Raw genomic sequence first — 20,299 nt, forward strand, 5'->3', positions numbered from 1 at the left:
CTTCCCACTTCACCAGAAGTAACCCAATAACACATCCCCTAGCTTCTAACTAAGCATTATAATCTTTCATCGATCCATACGCCAACCTGTATCAATTTTGCAATCTTTCACCACGATTCCACGAAGAGTATTCGATAATTCCCACATTGTTTTCTAGTTATGTTACTCTTCTAGTGGCTAGATGCACATTAACTATTTTCCATTACATCAAAAATTGTATTATCATTGATCTAAACCACCTCAGCCATGTAGAAGCAGTTCAAGTTAAGTTTCCAAAATGTATTTTACCCCATTCTGTTCCTGAGTAACCATATTTTTAGCAATTCAATTAGCATCAACAACTGCAACAGCATCTCTGCAACGCATTCACCCTTCCCAAATCTAATATTAGCCTCCAGTTGTGATCAAAATTCATATAATATTAAAGAAGCAGAAAAAATAAACAAGCAATTGATGAGCGTTCAGATAGAAAGGTGATACCTCGGAAGGTGAGGACTGTTGCCTGAGATCTGACCTAGTGTTATAAGGAACTAATTAAGGAAGGAATTCATAATTGAACATTTTTGGTATATCATAAATCCTATAACCCCCTTTCAAAAAAAAATAAATAAATAAAATAAATAAATCCTATATGAATATGAATGGGGAAGGAATAAAAAATAATGCTAATTTGATAGGAAGGAAATATATGTTTCCTTGTGCTAGCAGTGCTAGCAGACGGCAATCGAATTAATTAAAGTTGCCATATCTTGCTTACCCGCGTTAATGTTTTTTTTTTTTTTTTTTAAATTCAGAATCTTCACGTCTGCCTTACTTAAGAATTTCTTAATTCAAGAGACTCTTAGGTAGGGCAGGCATGCCACATAACGGTACCGCCAGCCGATCAATGCTTATGCAGGTGAGTGTTTTAGGTATTTTATTTTAATTAAACATGGGTAGTTTCAGAATACAATTAAAAAACAGAGAAACATGATTGGCTGGAAGTACCAGCCATGTGGCACATTTGCCCTGTTTAAGAATTTCTCAAACCTATATATCACCAAAGAGAAACAATTCCAAATCACTTTATTTGTATCGTTTCAATTTTATCGGAATTCTCCGAACGGATATCATAAGGATGGAATTCAATTTTTTTTTTTTTTTTGAGAATTGGATGGAATCCAAAATTTGAAATAAGGAAGCAAGGAAATATAATAAGTTTCCTTGTGCTACTAGTAGAGTACGGCAAATCCAATTAATTTTTTTTTTAACACAATCCAATTAGTTAAATTTGCCATATCTTGCTTTAAACTCTTAAAAAAAAAAAAAAAAAATTCGTTATTTAAACAAATTATGTTTTTCCTTTTTTGAGAGGTGACATCCTAAACCCTAATACGCCCCTTATATATAGAGAAGTAGTTCTGTCTCACCAAAGAGAAAAAGAAGAAGAAGAACAAACAAAGGCTTTGTCTCTCGACACAAAAGCATGGCAGTAGGCGCAAGTGCAAACCGAGACAGCGGCAAGGACAGGGCGATATACGTAAGGGTATTTGGCAGGGGAAGGATTTACTGGTACGTGATAGAGGAGAAATCGCCGGTCGACGACATTGACGACGACGACAGAATGATTGGATGTGAATCTGACAATGACAGAATCAGACGACTCTCGCTTCTATGTTCAGATTTCCGCATACATGAGGTACACTCCGCCTATTCGAGCAGCCTTGCCGCCATAAACTCCACCGTATACCTGATTGGTGGTGACGTTGCACAGAAAAAGAAAGACGCCGGTGAATATATTGCTTATCGACACTTGGATTTGGATTTGGGAGTAGGGGAATGGCAGCCGGACGGTGGGAATTTGGTGAATTATCAATATGGGGGAGCGGCAGTTGGCCCGGACGGTTTTATTTATACGGTGGGAGACAATATATACCGATTCTCTCCTGGTGGCCGGTTCCATGAGGAGTTGAGCTCCCCGCCAAGCATTTTCAGGCCACGTCTTCTTGGTCTTACTAGGAAAAAAATTTTCATCTATAGCATAGGAGGGGGCGTGGAGGGAGCCAATATCATGCTTTCTTTTGATTTGGAATCACGAAAGTGGGATGTCCTTGACGACAGCTTCCGTGGTAAATGGTCTACGGGAGTGGTGCTTTACGACGACCGATACTTGTTTTCCTTTGGCATTCAGAATCCCCTATGCCAAGATATAGCCGAAGCTCCGGGAATATATGTATTCGATATTAAGCTGCGTCAATGGCTCCTCGAACCAGTTAAGGGTCTCCCCACTAATGGAAAAGTCCTTCCATACAGTTACACGCCAGACCCAGACCCAGAAGTGTTTGTTGACACAACATTCTCGGCATACTTGCTCCAAATCGGAAAGCAAGACGACCGCAAGTTGGCTTTGCTGTGGGACGGTCATGGCACACATCCAGAATCTCATGGTCCCCAATTGACACTTGTTTGGTCCAAGTTCGTAGTCAATGCCAGCACTAGTACTGCTGATCAAGCCCCCCACTTCTATGCCAATTCGTTGTCAAGTGGACTCTGTCCGCTTGATGACTACACCTACGAGCTGATCGATTGTGCAGCAGGAATGTAGACGCTGCCTTAATCCATCGCTGAATATTCGATATCTAGTCTTAATCTTGTTAATTCTTTTCCTGTTTTCCTGTTTATTAAATAAGAATAATTGATACTTTGATTTCTTCTCTTGAAATACTACTTCGGTTGAAATCTTACGGAATGAGTTTTGTTCTCTTACATTGCTTATAAGCCAGTTGGTAATTTCTATGAATTCATGAACTGAAGTCTCTCACCTTATACAATAATTTTGTTCAGATGACGGAGAACATGCATATGACACTATTCCTGAATGAAAGTCTTCTAAATCTCTATGTAGGTTGCTTGACTAGACTCCTTCATTGTTAGACATGAACTAAAGGAGCATATTGTTTGAAATCCAGATTTGCTTTGCTCTATGTAATTGATATGTCATCATGCCTGAGTCAGGTTTTATATTCGCTTGCAAGCATGAATTACTGAAAGTATGTGCTACACATGCACTCGGTTTTCATGATGGTGAACATTTAGTTATATAAGGAGGATCCTCGGACCCATTCTTTGGTTACTTTATGTTCACCATGTACAAGTTATCTGCATAAATTCATTAAATTGTATGTCTGCAAATGAGATATGACTGATGTCAATGTGCCTTCTTATAGTTTGAAAGGTGAGCCGGTGGATTAAAAAATAATAATAATAATAATATATATATATATATATAAGAAAAAAAGGTGAAAAGGTTCAAGATTACAATATTTGATGCCCACACTATTGTTGAAATAGTTTGAAAATTTTATTTTTACGATTTTTGTTTTTGGGATTGGAAGCTTACTGAGAAGTAAGAACTTGTTATAGTCTAATATGACACTGCCTATGCTCACCTCCCCTATTCATGGAAGTGATTGGAGGAGCCATAAGGCTTGTCCTGTCTTTGTTATATCTCCATCCTTTTTGTTCAAGAACATCGTGTTTGCTAAGGTTGCAGGGCTATTGTAGCAAAAGCTGAGTTAGAATTTGGGCCACTCAAACTGAAACTTACAAAAGTTCAATGTGCTTGATGAAAATTTTGATTCCTGTTACTTGCAAGGATATGAAACCAAGTTTTGCTGATGATGGTGAAATGAGCATGCCGGAGTTAAGCTCCAAATGGATAGCGTTGCTTACCATGGAGAAAGCTGGCTTATCTACTATTTCTCTTGAAGGTCTGATTCTATATTTTGAAGCTGATGGCTATCTCATTATGTTAAATGTTACTACAATTTATTATATCATTTCCAAAAAAATTTGCCAGATTCTTTTTGAATAAGCATTCTAGGCATAATAAGATCAAATGCTAACCCCACAGATGTAAACAAGTGAATCATGGCATCATATACTAAAAAAACTAAAGTCTATAAGTCGGATGTTATATTCTGTTATGCATATGTAAGGGGAATTTTTCCACAGTTCAAATCACCACAGAATTGCTTTACAGTTTTCTACCTATCCACTGCAAGGTCTGATATTCCTGAGGACTATGAAATAAATTTTCAAAGTGTTCCTTTTCTAATACTGTGATTGGGATAAGTTGGTCAATCATCATCCATTGTTTCACAAGAGCTTGGAGGCCTTGATGCTGTCTTTGAGGTGTCAATGAGTTGCCATTCCGAAATGGAGATGTGAGCTTGTATGTTTGTTTAATCTCATTGTCTGCTTCATTACATATCAGAACTGAAATGGCTTAGATTAGTGTAAAAATATTAAGGAACCAAAATGCTTCAAACAGTTGTCAGAGATATTTACTATAAGTAAATTTTTTTTATGAACATCTGTGGTTAACTATATCATATTTCTCTGCAAATATAATTCACTGAATGAGAAAGAATGGCAATGGTACTGTACTGGTGTACATATGTATTTCTGTTGGTCTGTGTGTGCGCGCGCGCATATGTTTCTCTTTAGCTTAGTGATGTGAGGACATCATATTTTAAGTTCTGACAGTAATAATGGGTAATAGATTTGCCCTTGTACAGTGTCATCTTATTTATCGTTGATGGTACGTCCTGATAATTTACTTGGATTAGCATAAATAATAATGTGTGCTAAGAATGTCACTAGCTTTCAGGCAAAGTCCAAAACCAAATACCGTAATCACTATATAATAATTTTCTACATATCCTATCCTCTAGTTTTTATTTTTTACATTTTTTGTTTATTTCGGTGTTATGGTTCTCAATTATTAGTGTAAGGAAGTTTTTTTTCAAAGCGCTAGAAATCAATGTGCAGGGTTGGCTAAAAAATAACTCACCTTCTAGGCTTCTACTTGGGAAAGGAAATTGACATGGTGCGGAGCCTATTTCTGCTTCTGAATGCTTGAAGATCATGGAAAATGCCACATTCCTGAGTAAAGAGAATCAGGTATAGTTAAAAGTGATTTAGGCTCTCTTCCACTCCTCCTCTCTATCCCTCTCATTTGTAAAAGTGCTATCCTTTATATCTCCGTATGATGTTGGATTCGTCGTAGTTATGAAAAAGGGAAATAAATATTGAGGTCTCTCCTTTCATATCATAGCCACTTGCTAGAAATGAAAGGAAAGTTGGATTTTAGGGAAAACCTCATATCTTTCACAGAACTTGTTATAAATACCATCAGTATTCTATCAGGTAACTTACAGTTTCTGGAGTGAATTCTAATTCTTAATATTGTTTTGTTTCTACTGCTTAGTGGCATTTTATCCGCTGCCTCCAATGATGACAAGTCTCATAGTCTTTCTCAATGGGATTGAACATGCTTCTGAGAAAAGCTCCCACAGATCTCAGAGCAATGGATTGGGTCCACTTCTTGCTCCGTGTATTCTATATCCAGTTCAGAAACTACCAGCACGTCTATGACTGACACCTATTCGTTGGATGCAAGACTTAGTTCTTCCAAAAATGGCTCATCCAGTGGTTCAGCAAGCCATTTAAGTGGGGGAACCCATACATTTAGCTATGGTTCCGGGAAGGATGCTGGTCTCAGTTACGGATCCTATATTTCTAAAAACTCTAAAATTGATCTTTCGGAGGAGAGCCAATATCCCTTTGCATTTAGCAATGGTTCCAGTGAGGATGCTGGTCTCAGTCAGAGATCCTATATTTCTGAAGACTCTAAAGTTGACCTTTCACAGGAGAATGAAGATCCTTTTGCATTTGATGGAGATGATATTGAACCTTCTCAGTGGGACAAATTGTCTTGCAAGAAAAAGATTTCTTGAACTCAAAAAAATGGAGAAGCTTACAGAGAACTTGATGATGATTGCCAGTTGCAGCTGACTATGAGCCAAGCAGAATCAAGTATTCGGGAAGACCATGATATGTCTCAGACGTCCTATGCGGGTGCTGTTAGTAAAGAGGGTTCCAGTCTTTTAGCTGACTGCATTCTTACTGCTGTTAGGGTAATTATGTGGTCTAATATTTTATACTTGTTCACAATATATTGGATTTTTGTGGTTCTCATTGTCAACTTCCATGCAATAGTGTGGTGGTGTACTACTCTAGTGGATTAGTTTAGAGGCTTTGTGTCAAACATCATGCAAGTCTGGTGTACCTTAGGAAATTATCTTTTGCTATTATTTAACTGGTTGATTGCCTCATGGTGTGATTAATTCCCTGCATAACCTTTTGTGTTTATTACTAGTACTACTGATCAACTGTTTGATTGCACTTCTAACTGGTAGAAATATAATTTGAAACTCTGTCTCGGTTCTTTGTCATAGAGGGTCTTGAGTTCATAGTAGGAAATATGATGATTCAACATCATACATACAGAAGGAAAGATTGAAATGCATGTAGAAGCTGATAAATTATCTTGGCAGGTTCTGATGAACTTGGGAAATGAGAATCCTGTTTGGTTGTCAGCAACTTGCTGCGAATGGAGGACTGGAGACCATGTCTTCCTTGATTGCTTGCCACTTTCCTTCATTCTCATCTCCCTTCAGAAATGACAATACTTCAACTGTTGAACTGGACAATCAGAATGGTAGATATCTTACTGATCAAGAGCTAGATTTTCTTGTAGCTATTTTGGGCCTGCTAGATGGTCAAAACAGATTAGTTTGACTTCTTAATTTTTCTCCAGCTCTTTATGTTTATGTTTATGTTTATTTTTCCTGAAGTATTGGCTTGTACGTCTTGCCCCTTTAATACCATATAAAAATCTCAGATATGTAGAATTTCAAGTCAATTTTCAAACGCTATGAGTTGAATTTAAGAGGTACTTATAGGCTAATTAGGGACAAACCCTAGCATTTTCTTGCATTTGGTGATGACTCATTATAGTATTCTGATAGACAGATGTACTTAAGAAGTTGGAAAAGAAGGCATTCTTTACTTTTGCAAGTTGCTGACTATGGTTATATTTTCTTTATGACTCTTTCTGTTAGACCAATTGTATCCCAATGTAGAATTTTGGACCAATTGCACCCTAGTGTTTTGTTGCACTTGCTGGTAATTCATGATAGTATTAGACAAATGTACTTGAGTAGTTGGATAAGCAAGCATTCTTCTATTGCTAGTTGCTGACTGCAATTATATTTACTGTATGAGTCTTCCTGGTAGACCAATTATATCCCAAAAAATTGACACAATGAAAGATGCTATAATTGGGACACACCTTAATGTTGTGTTGCGTCGGTAGCGATTCATGATAATAGTCTAATAGACAATGTACTTAAAAAGTTGGATAACCATGTTTTTGTTCTGGAAGTTGCTGACTCTGTATTATTTTTCTTTAATATGAGCTTAAATGGGGCAGTATTAGCCTCTAGTTCTGATAAATCAGATTGGCAAGTTAATTTTTTTTTTTTTTTTTAAATAACTTTCCATTCCAGATCACGGCTCACTGCAGTCAGTGTTCACTTACCTATTCCTGATGGCTTTGAAGAGGAAAGTCAGATGGATCTAATTCTGCTAATATGCTCTATATTCCTTGCTAACCAAGGTGCAGGTGAGGGATCCACAGAAGGAAAAATTTTGCCAGTGAGTTCACATTGTCTATGGAAAATTTTCTAGTACTTATTTCTTGTAAGGATTTTAGGGAGATAATGAATGTAAAAGGAATTAAAAAAAAAGAAAAAGATTTCTACTATGGTATAGAGAAGCTATCTGATTATACTTGTCATCTGAAGTTGTTATTCTGAATATATTGTATTCTACAGACAGTGTTACAAGGAGAACAAGAAGCTGAGAAAATGATAGTAGAAGCTTATGCTGCCCTGCTTCTAGCATTCCTTTCAACTGAAATGTTTTTTTGTTTTTGTTTTTTAGCCCTCTCTCTGTATCTCTCCTCCCTCCCTCCCTCCCTTCCTTTTTACTGCATAATTTTCTTCTTTTGCTGTCTTCAGTAAGGGTGTGCGCGATGCCATTGCTGACCGTCTCCCAGATTGCAACCTGGCTATTCTAGTACCTGTGTCGGACACATTGGTATGTATTGACTTCTAATTTTCTAAATCATTATATAGAGCAAGCCTGAACTTAATTGAAATTTTGTAGACGCTTTACATATTTGGATGCTGTATATTGATGACAAGTTATATTTATCATGTGATTATGTACCCTTTATTTCTTATTCAGGCATTTCACTTGACAATAAACATTATCTCACCGGAGACTCATCAAGTCGTAAGCGAAGTAATTGAATCATGTAGGATACGATAAGAGCTTCAGAGATGGAGATCCTGTACAGATTTGGCCCTTCATTCAGATAAATTGTTGTTTACATGACACTCCACGACTCCTATAGGGTTTTAATTTCAGCTGCACATTGTATTGAACTGTCCACAGGCCTTTTTTTGCTTCTGTAGTTCTTTCATTTTCTCTTTTTTGTTCCCCTGTTATTTTGTATTTTTTGTTTTTTGTTTTTTTTTTACCATCTTGTAGTAGTTAGAGAGATCTGCCTGTATACAAAAGATGATAAAACGAAATGAAAATATCTCGCTTTTGTTTTGTGCACTGTCCATGTATGTTGTAGCAAACTCCACTGTTATACAAATTATCCCAAATCTGGTGCCAGAACTTTGCTCATATCTTGGAACATGGGCTGTAATTCTGGTTTAAGCAGAGGTTTTTTTTTTTGTTTTTTTGTTTCTTCTTCTTCCCTTTGTTTTTCTCTTTAATATATATATATATATATATATAGGATTTTTCTCAGGTAAGGATGTCCTTAGTTTTTCTTATGGAACGGATTTACTGTTTTCACCCACTTTCCGATCACATTTTCACATATTAACTGTTCAGTTTTTAGGTCCTAATGTATGGATCACCTCTGCAAAATTTCAGCCAATTTGGTGATCGTTAAGGCGTCCAAAACTGCAATTTACACGAACGAACCGAATCTGTCGAACCGGAACCGTTCGTTTACATTGTTGTAATTTGCAGTTTTGGATGCCTTTAGATCACCAATTTGGTTGAAATTTTTCAGAGGTGATCTATACATTAGGACCTAAAAACTGAACGGTTAAGATGTGAAAATTTGATCGGAAAGTGGGTGAAAACAGGAAATTCGTACCTAAGAAAAACTAAGGACATCCTTAGTGTAGCCGGACTGTATATATATATATATAAAATTTGATCGGAAAGTGGGTGAAAACCGGAAATTCGTACCTAAGAAAAACTAAGGACATCCTTAGTGTAGCCGGACTATATATATATATAGAGAGAGAGAGAGAGAGACGTCATTTATTTATACAATCAGCAAGGTACAATAATAACCTGCCCCAAATGAGCCGTCAGAAAAGACCATTACTCTAGCATATCCCTCCCACAAGCATATACTACAAAAAGTATACCCCAATTACACCCACCTTTTGAACCATTAAGCTTAAAAACAAGACAATTTAGTGCTCTAAAGACGAGATAATTTTAACAACATAGCTACAAATCTTCTTGCCGATTTCCTAAACCCTAAACCATCATCGAGCCATTTCTATGCATGCTTAATCACTTGATGGTGTAAATAAGGCAATCCTTAAACTTGGAAGTTAATTTATTAACTTTCCAAGTCTTCATCAAATAACTTTAATCATCTCATGTGCATAAAAAATAGGGTTAATTACATATAAGTGCATCTTTGAATGTTTTTTTAGTCATAAGGCCACCAACTAATTTTTTCCCTCATAAGGCCACTAGATTAAAAATGTGTTATATTTTAGATATAAAAACTAACATATTTACATAAATGCCACTAGAGTAAAAAGTCAACAATCATTCTCTCTCTCCTCTCCGGCGAGGTCTCCAGTTAACTCTGGCAGGTCTCCGGCCGACCTTCGGCCAACTTTAGGTGGGTCTCCGACCGACCTCCGGCGAACTTCCGGCGGGTCTCCGACCAACTTCCGACGACCACAAAAGCTATTGTCATTAACACCAAAAGCTACTGTGGCTAGCAACAAAAGCTACTCTGATAAGATTTTTGGCAACTTCCGGCGAGGTCACAAAAACTACTATCACCAGCAACAAAAGCTACTGTCACAAACAAAAGGTACGCTGGTGAGATTTCCAACAAGATCACAAAAGCTACTGTCACCAGCAACAAAAGCTACACTCCCCAAAACCAAAAGCTATTATCTCCACCAACAAAAGCTACTGTCAAGCATAACAAAAGCTACTCCTAGAAACTGAGAAAGCTATTCTCAGATACTAACAAAGCTATAAAAATGTAAAGGATACAACAAAAATAAAAATGCTACTACAATCAAGAAAAAAAATCATATTCAATGATACAAAAAGTATACAGGGTTCAATAATGATAAATGATACAAAAAGTATACAGGGTTCAATAATGATATAACTATGTAAAAAGCTAATTCCATAGTTGTAAAAAGTGACTAATATAGTTGTGAAAATCAATTACAATAGTTGTATAAAGCTGCTGTCAATGTTGTAATGCTACTGTCATTTTTCAATAGTGACGTCCTAATCCCATAGGCATAATATTGCCACCTTCAACACGAGACTTCATTTCAGCACTTCTTGGTTAGCCAAATAATCTCTTGGCCAATGGAGACTTCAATATCCAAATTCACATGATTTTCGAAATCTATTACTACAAATGCAAAAGAGAAGAATTCTGCAAGAACAAAGATACAATAAAATATTAGTATTTAAAATAAAAATACTATAACACACGTATACTACCAGACACGTACAAAGCTACTGACATAGGTACAAAAAACTACTATAACACACGTACAAAGCTACTGGACCAGTAATAAAAAGCCACTGACATAGGTACAGAAAGCTACTATAAAACAGTTACAAGGCTACTGGACCAGTAACAAAAAGCTACTAACATAGGTACAAAAAACTACTATAACACATGTACAAAGCTACTGAACAAGTAATAAAAACCTACTAACATAGATACTGATTACACAAAACTAGCTCATTATACATGTTGATAGTGTGACACAAATCCCAAACAAGAAATGCTAGGGTTATGAAATCACAACAAGAAGAAAAATGAATTTCATTCATAATCATGTTTTTCCAATTTAATAAGCTATTAAGAAAAGACCACTTGAAATCAATCAAAATAAAAACAAAGAAATTACTGACATCAGATTGAAAAGATATTAATATAGGGATAGAAAGCTACTATAACTATGTTGAAAAGCCATTATAGTAATACTAAAAACCTACTGACATCAGCTTGAAAGTATACTAACATAAGGATAGAAAACTACTATCACTATGTTGAAAAACCACTATAACAACTTTAGAGAGCTACTGAATTGAAATCAATCAAAATTAAAACTAAAAACCTACTAACATCGGCTTGAAAATATACTAACATAGGGATAGAAAGCTACTATTACTAGATATTCCATGTAATCTAATTGGGCCGTAGTGATTAAATACCTAGCTATTCCATTCACTAGTACTCAAGTGAAGAGTAGGGCTCCATTCTCTAGTACTCAAGTGAAAAGTAGGGCTCGTTACAAGAATAAGATTAACCGTTAAAAGTAAGATGTCATGAAGATGAGAAATTTTGCAAGAATAAGATTTTTCTAATTTCCACTCCAAGGAAGAACCTTTACTGAATTAGCAATACACTAAGATGCTTAACGTTAGTAATCATGAACCACTTTTTGCATGCTTGTTATATCTCTATGAATGACATTGAAAAAGGCAAAAGAACAATATGTTTGACTGAAAGACAATAAAGGTATGAACATTTTGAGAAATATAGAAAAGATAAAGTTGGAGAAATATACCGTAATGAAGTTTCCAGTGTTTTGGCCATCTGCAGGCATGTAGTTATTTGAAGAAGTACTACTGCCTTGTTTTGGCCATCTTAGAATATACATCATCAACATGATGGTAGGCTTCTGCCTTGATCAAAAACATAAACAAATTATACAATATTTGGTAGGCCAAGATTGCTTGTAATATAAAATGTTTATGCAACAATAAGAAAGTGCCTTTTATTTCTTTCCCTTTCCTTTTTCTGAATGTGCAAGTTGTTTTTCTTGTTTTTAAGACCAGTATATTACTGCCATAGTCGATTATAAAAACTCTTGGTACCTTTATTTGTCAAATCTGAACTACACTACAGCCATAGACAATAATTTAAAGCATATACCTCTACTGTTTCAGTCCTCCACCATACACAATTGAAAAATGAACCTAATTTTAAAAACCAGAACATCAAAACCTCTCAAATCAAAACCTTCCATTCAAAACTTACTCCGTTCAAAACCTAGTGGATCAGTTCATACAGAATAGACTTTACCTGAAAACAATTTCATACATATCAACAAGCATAAATCCACAAAATGCAGCCACACAGGCACAGAATTCCAGTATAGATCAAATCAAACCAACAGAAATATCTCAGTCACTTACTAACACAAATCAAATTAGGGAAAACACTTACCGTAGGGCGACCGGCAGGAACGAGGGCTGCGACGGAAACACCGAGCTTCTCCTGGAGTTGATCGTCGAGGCTGGAGATGTCCGCATTCCAAAACGACGCGTTTCCTCTTCCTAAGAAGGTTCTCAGTGCATGCCGACGCCGGAACACGAAACGGACTCCGTGAGAGCGGTTACAGAGAGCAGAGACGGCTTGACGTGTAGATCGTCGGACAGGGAGAGTGGCGAATTGGAAACGGAGCAAAGGCGTTGGAAGCGAGAGGAAGCCTTGTCGGAGTCAAAAATGGTTGAGACGGTGAGGCCTTCTCCAACCGGTTTGTTTAAAGTGCCAAAGGGCCAAAAATGGCCTTTTTGTTCTCCAACCCAAGTGACTAAGGGGTAAAGGGCCATTTTTTAGGGCCAAAAGGCCAACCCAAGGGCTAAATATAGCCTTTAGGATAGCACTTTAGCCCTTAGGGCTAAATGGATCAGACATGGGAGGCCCACCCGTGTAGGGCATGGGTGACATATGCATGACGTCAGCAACGGCTAGTTGCTGACGTCAGCTAGCCGTTGCTTTTTTTTTTTTTTTTTTTTTTGTAGCCGTTGGCTTTAATTTTTTTTTTTTTTTTTTTAACCGTTGGTTATATAGCCGTTGGTTTGAAAAAAATAATATTTTTTTTTTGACCGTTGGCTATGTAGCCGTTGGTTGGAAACAAATTTTTTTTTTTTTTTCAAAAACTTTTACACTATAAATACATATGACTTCAACATTTTTTTTTCACATCTTCATTCTACTTCCTCATATATATCTCTCTATTCTAAATCTTTTATTTTCTCCCTATTCTTAATCTCTCATTTAAACCCTTTGACAATGAGTTCTAATTGGTTCAATAAGTGGCAAGAAAGGTTACGCGCAGAAGAGGAAGAGGATGAAGAAGACGATGAAGAAGATGAAGAGATGGAAATGCATGCAACACAAGTTATGACGACGGCAGCTACTTGGTTGGCAAATAACCAACTTCGTCCACAACCGCAATGGGGTGGGTCAGTTCCCGGGCGTAAATACATCCCTCGATTTCGCTCCCGTGCGAACGATGATCTTATGCAAAAGTACTTTGTAGAAAATCCGGTGTACCCACCAGAAATATTCAGACGCCGCTACCGAATGAGGCGTGAAGTTTTCCTTCGCCTACTAGACGATGTCCAGTCAGCTAACCCCTACTTCAGGCAAAAACGTGACAACAAAGGGCAACTCAGCTTTTCGCCTCATGTGAAATTGACTTGCGCACTCCGAATGATGGCTTACGGACAAGTGGCCGACTCTCTTGATGAAAACTTCATGATGGCTGAATCTACTGCTATAGAAAACTTCGGTGAATTTTGTCGTACGATCGTCATCATCTACCAGCAACGATATCTTCGAGCACCAAACAGAGAGGATCTGGAACGGCTCTTACAGCGAGCCGAACGACGAGGCTTTCCTGGAATGATAGGTTCGCTCGACTACATGCATTGGCGATGGAAGAACTGTCCAACTGGATGGCAAGGAAGCTTTAGTGGAAAATCAAGAAAACCAACCATCGTTCTCGAAGCTGTGGCGGATTTTGATACATGGATCTGGCATGCCTTTTTTGGAATTCCTGGTACACAAAATGACATTACAGTCCTCGGGCGTTCACCACTGTTTGATGCGCTCACTGAAGGTCAGTCACCACAATTAGACTACCACATCAATAATCATAATTATAGCATGGGTTACTATCTCGCTGATGGCATCTACCCTAAGTGGGCAACGCTTGTCCAAGCAATCAGACGCCCTCAAAATGAAGCTGAAGCATATTTCACCACCAAACAAGAGGCCTTCCGCAAAGACGTTGAAAGAGCATTTGGTGTTCTCCAGGCAAGATGGGCAATCATTAGACAACCTGCAAGAGGGTGGAGTTTGGAAAATTTGTCCAATATCATGTTGGCATGCATTATCCTTCATAATATGATTGTTGAGGATGAACGTGCCGATTACTACAGTGGCGAGTCTGATGATGACGAACCGGATCCAAATAGGTCCAGAAGGGCTCGAGCTCGCATCTTAGACGAAGCCAGAGAAAATTTGGAAAGGGATCCAAGATCCGGAAGAATCATCATGTCGGAATATATGTCTCGATACAGAATGATACGTTCTCCTGTTGGCAACTGACATTTACAAGATGATCTTGTCCAACACCTCTGGAGTCTGCGAGGTCAAGCACCATGAATTTGATATTTGCTATGTGATTGAGTTTTCAAAGCTTTCAATTTCTGATTTTAATAATTGTCAGGGTTGTCACTGACAAGTGTTTGCATTTTCTTACTTTGTTGTGTAACTTTTAAATGCTTATGTCATGAATAAAATAAATATTAAAAATTCTATTCCAGTTTTATTTCATTTCAACATTAGCTAAAGATATTTTTAATTATCTTTAAAAAAAAAAAATACAACCGAAAAAATATTTTTTATCATATAATTTATTTCAATTACTATAAGTCAATTGACTTTAAAAAATAAGCACATATATATATATATAACCAATCCAAAATGTTAAAATATATTTTAGGGCTATAATTTAGCCTTGACGGGTTGGAGACGGTTGATGTCAGATCAATGAATAGTACAGAATTTAGGGCTAAAATTTAGCCCCAGGGCCATTTTTAGCCCTTTGGGTTGGAGATGGCTTGAGGGCTGAGTTGTTATTGATTTGGGTTTGAGATTTGGATCGGAGAAAAGAGAGATTGATCTGATTTGAATTGATGGTGAGGGCAAAATGGGTATAACATAAAAAGAATGTGATAGTTTTAAGTCCTAAAGTGGCCTTATGTGTACAAAAAATATTAGGTGGCCTTATGACTAATTAAAGTTTTAAAATAAACACCTATGTGTAATTTTGTATAAAAAATATATCTTTTTTTTTGTTTGAGAATGCATAAAAAATATATTTTTTAAAATAAGGCTAGGTTTTGGTAATTTATTTTTGTAGGGGTATTTTAGTAATCGAACCAGCTTTAATTCTGATTCATGAACATTAGTAAACAGTATCAATTGTAATCAATTCCATTCTTATTTTGATAACATATGGTAAGTATGGACAGTTTATGGTACTGTGATGTTTATCATACATTTGTTTTACATATAACGAAACAAAAATTACAATCTAATTGAATCAAAATTAGTACATTAAGAGCATCTTTAGCAAACTCTCTATTTTGGCTTTTTAGCTATTTTGGAGAGTTTAGCTTTTGATATATTTTAGCAACTGCACCAGTTTAGCAGCTACACCAGACTCCTAAGTGGCTCTCTATTATAACTTTTAGCTATCTCGCTCATAAATATAGAGAGCGAGATGAGGCTCTCTATAATTTAATACATTACTTTTGATTATTTGATGTAATTTATAAATACATTTAAACTATTTAATCTTCACTTAAAAAATAATATAAATTCAAAAATAGCTAAAATAGAGAGCACTGATACAGACGTGTTTCTAAAGTGGTTAGCCAAAATAACTTTTTAGCTACTTTAGCTAAAATTTGACTCAAAAATGGGTAGTATTGCTAAAGACGCTCTAATTGACAACAAAATTACCAAATTGTTTTACACTATTTACATATAATTGAACCAAAATCACAACATTAACTACAAATTTTTCACATACATGTAACAATGCATGTCCTAAATTGAGTAATTACTTCAAATGGAACTAAGATTACAAAAACAATGACTTGTGTTACCATAATGACAACAAATTTGTCTTCACATATGTAAATGTATGTTTGACATACATGACGGTACCATAGAATTTTTCTGGTAAGTAAATAGCTTAATGGAAATAAAATATTCTCATACTGATTCATTCATTATCCCATTTCAGTTGTCTCTAATTCATGATTTTCTACATTCCAAATAAGTAAACGTATCATTAGTTTAATTTAGGATTAAATTCAGTTTACCCTCCTGAGGTTTGGGGGTAACTTCATGTTAGTCCCTGTAGTATCAATTTAATCAGAAACACCCCTGAGCTTTCTGATTGCAGTCAGCCGTGTCCAATTTCACTGTGCTCCGTCTAAATTAGACGTTATCTCTGATAATGGGGCTTACTATAAGGGCTAAAATGGTCATTTCCTCTCTCTTCTCTGAAACCCTCTTTCTGAACCCTCTCATCTTCCTCTGATCCTCTTCCCCTTCTCTCTCTCAGCTCCGGTGGGCAGCTCCAAGGAACCCAACAAGCCCTCTACGACTTGTCATCCCTCTCCACTCCACTCCCCTCCTCTCCTCTCCAAACCCGATGACCCACCCCCACCTCCATCCCCCTACTCCAACCAACCTGACTCCAAATTGGGATGAGTGATGAGACAATTGACAATGGCAGAACGTAATCACGCGCGAGTCGTCGTCAGCATTAGAGACTCATTTCACTCTCTCTTATACCCGGAGAAACCTAGGGTAAGATCTCGTCCGTCTAGACTCATTTCAGTCTCAAATTTCATTACTGGTTGTTTGAGTCCTATGGAGATTATTATGAGCTAGTGCTGAGAGAGATGTGGTCTCTTGGAATGCGAAGATCAAAAAAGTGTTTGGATTGTGGGGATTTGGGTAAGGCTAAGGAGCTGTTTGATGGAATGCCTGAAAAGAGTACTGTCGTGTCATGGACGACGATGATGAATGGGTACTTGTAGTTTGGTGAAGTTGAGATGGCAGAGTGCTTGTTTAAGAAAATGTCCGCAACGGATGTGGCTGCGTGGAACTCAATGATTCATGGATTTTTTTTTTTTTTTTGAATAGATGATTCATGGATGTTTTATCTATGGAAGAGTGGAAGATGCTAATTAAGAAGTTGTTTCAGGTGATGTCTGGGAAGAATGCCATTTCGTGGACTTCCATGATTGCTGGGCTTGACCAGAATGGGAGGAGTGAGGAAGCTTTGGTAGTTTTCGGGGAGATGAAAATTTTGAGACTACAAGCAAAAAACTTAAGCAATGAAACACAAAGTTGAGACCTCAGACCAAATTGGGCATTAATCAATGATCAGACCCAGACAAAATTTTTGAAACTAGAGATAAAATTGAGCAAATGAAGCACACAAATTGTGACTTTTTTGGAGCATAAACAAAATTGGGGAGAAGAAGAACTGAGGAAGAAGAAGATGAAGTTGATTTTTAAGCCTAGGGTTAGAAGCGTAATTTAACCCTTAAGTTTGGGTCCACATCAGCAGTGAACGTCCAATTTGGACGGAGCTTGAGTAATTGGACACGGCTAATTGAAATTGGAAAGTTCAAGAGTGTTTCTGATTAAATTGAGACCACAGGGACTAACATGAAGTTACCCCCAAACCTCAGGGGGGTAAACGGAATTTAATCCTTTAATTTATCTATGATAAAAAAAAGTATCACAAAAATTAAAGTTATAGAATTAGAAATCCGGACATGTTCAATGAGTGGGTCTATTTCTATGTACCATTGTGGGTACTACCACTATCTTCTTGTCTGTCTGTAGATGGCAGCGAAAGAGTATGTAACAACTTATTCTGACTTTAGATGAATATATTTGCACCCGCCCTATGGGTTTGGGTTTGGTTCAGAAAAGTTATAGAATTAGAAATCCGGCCAACCCCAAACACATATAATCATATGTTCCACTTCTATCATCTTTTCATTTAAAAACAGAAAAAAGAAAAAAAGAACACATAGTAGTTCATTGTTACACAGGCATAATGGAACTTAAAAGGCCAAAGTCGTTGCAATAAGATCCTAATCTGTTGTTCAACAATCAATTATCCTAATTCTTTTCTCTCAAGGATCTTTCGGTCAACTTTACTTCTCCGTCTCTCTTAAGCCAAACCTTATATTCTTCCGGTCAAAATTTGGGAAACAGTGTAGACGTGATGTTTGTAGCCCCCCACCAAGGCCTCGTGAAAGGCATTGTAGATATCTTCTATCAAATAGGGAAATTCTGTACGTATCTCAGCAAGGATTTCACTTGATGTAAGCTCAGGCTGTTTTAAAACAAAATATAAGTTAGTACATAAAACATCCTTCTTTTTTTCATTTTCATATAAATAAATTTCAATTACTAATTAAGGAAGCTTACCATTTGTATACCACCATGATTGTTATTGTTTTGCGCCCTCTCACAAAAGTGTTTGACACAATTGTGGGCAAAAGTAACAATGGATGCCCCCGATAGTACCCGAGTACGGGTAATTCGGTCAAACCTTTTGTAATTTCCTTTGGCAATACCAAATTGGTACACTTCATTTAAGGCACTAGTTGTGGCCGTCACTCGGCTGTCCCATTGAGAATAGGGAATATTGAATGTATTTCTAAATTCCTGATTATCTAACAAATTAGAATGCCGATGCTTACGGCATATATCCGTGCATAATTTATGCATATTTGCCAGAAATCGGAGATTGTCTTCATCGTTCCAGACACTCGGATAGTTGAAGATCAATTTAACATGGTCAAGATTAAAGGGATTATACAGATGTGAACCCTTGATTGGAGTTGGATTAGGTGCTAAACAACTCGTGGAGAAAAATGACCTCCACCTATTAACACGCTCTTTTATCTCCAAGTCCACCAAGTTCGGTTCGATTGAAGTAAGAATTCCATCGAACTCTTGAACGTCCTTAAGGCACGTGTTTGTAGCAGCACTACCCAAGTTGAAGAAGAAAACTTGAAGGTCTGCTGTTATACCTATACCTTGAAGGAGATTGTTATGTGGTCGAGGTGCTTGTATCTCTGTAGACAAATATCGTATGTTTCTTCCAATCTTCTTCAAGAGCTCCCACAACACCTTATCGGAGACTTGACTGTTAGCATGTGCTTTATGTAGTCTTAAACTGAAGGATTACTCAACTAAAGACAATCACATATATATAAACACATTAGCTTAAGGCATGCCAGAACAAGTTTGAAAGACAGAAGACATACTTGAAGCTGAGAATGAATTGAGTGCCATGATAAACTGGTCCGGTCTTCTGCAACTGCTCTAGATTCAAGTCTTCTCTTTATGGGGCTGAGATCTTAATACTTGTGTGTAGAGAGTGCAGGGACCTGAACCTATATATAGAGGATGATATCAGGAACTTCCCATAACAGTTTTCCTAAATCAATTAGGTCCTCTACATATAAATCCTGTATCAATATACATTACTTGATTACAAGCACATTAAGTTTCCCAATACAATATGGATTTCAGATACAAATTCCTTATTGTTCCAGGGATAGAATCATCTATGCAATCCCGGTTATTTCATTCAACAGTAATCATATACAATTGTTAAAGTCATAATGTAATTAATGTAAGTCCAACTCTTACATTCTCCCACTTGGACTACATTACTCACTCAATTGTACACAATTAGAACAATGTAATAACCACTGAAGTGTGCACATGAAATTGCATAAAATTCTCAAACTTAATCACAACCTTGGTCAAGTTATGGAATCTGGCAGAGCTAAGGAAAAATAATGCTTTCAAAAGCACACCACTCCAAAACTACAAAACCATAACCATAACCCACATAAGTTCAATTGATACAACCAAAGATAAAACATACATATGCAGTATGTATCTGTCATCATCTGCAGTGCATATGTAAATGGTCCAAACTGAAGGATTTTGACTATCAAAATCAGAGACACAACCAAAACTGGAATGGATTATTACTGAATGTGTCTGCACTTTACAAAACTGAAATGTTGATCTTAATCAACTCAATCTATCCAACATAAATCAAATAGCTATTTGCCAAAACAAAATACAGAAATATTCACAATCACCAAATGCTGCAGCAAAATAAAAACTTCTGAATAATACCATGGATTTATTACTGAATAATGAAGACAAAGT

The 20,299-nt window shown here is 36.7% G+C and overlaps 1 protein-coding gene and 1 pseudogene across 1 annotated transcript; both read left to right on the forward strand.

The window, feature by feature from the left end:
- The first annotated feature begins 3,408 nt into the window (after positions 1-3,408).
- Positions 3,409-8,422, forward strand: LOC133744750 (wings apart-like protein 1; annotated as a pseudogene).
- Positions 8,423-13,403: 4,981 nt separating this feature from the next.
- On the forward strand, positions 13,404-14,788 carry LOC133742390 (protein ALP1-like). Its single transcript, XM_062170047.1, has one exon. It carries the CDS (start codon positions 13,517-13,519, stop codon positions 14,606-14,608), a length of 1,092 nt encoding a protein of 363 aa, XP_062026031.1. The 5' UTR covers positions 13,404-13,516; the 3' UTR covers positions 14,609-14,788.
- The last annotated feature ends 5,511 nt before the right edge of the window (positions 14,789-20,299 follow it).

Source organism: Rosa rugosa, chromosome 4 (assembly GCF_958449725.1).
Source record: "Rosa rugosa chromosome 4, drRosRugo1.1, whole genome shotgun sequence".
Lineage (NCBI taxonomy): Eukaryota > Viridiplantae > Streptophyta > Magnoliopsida > Rosales > Rosaceae > Rosa > Rosa rugosa.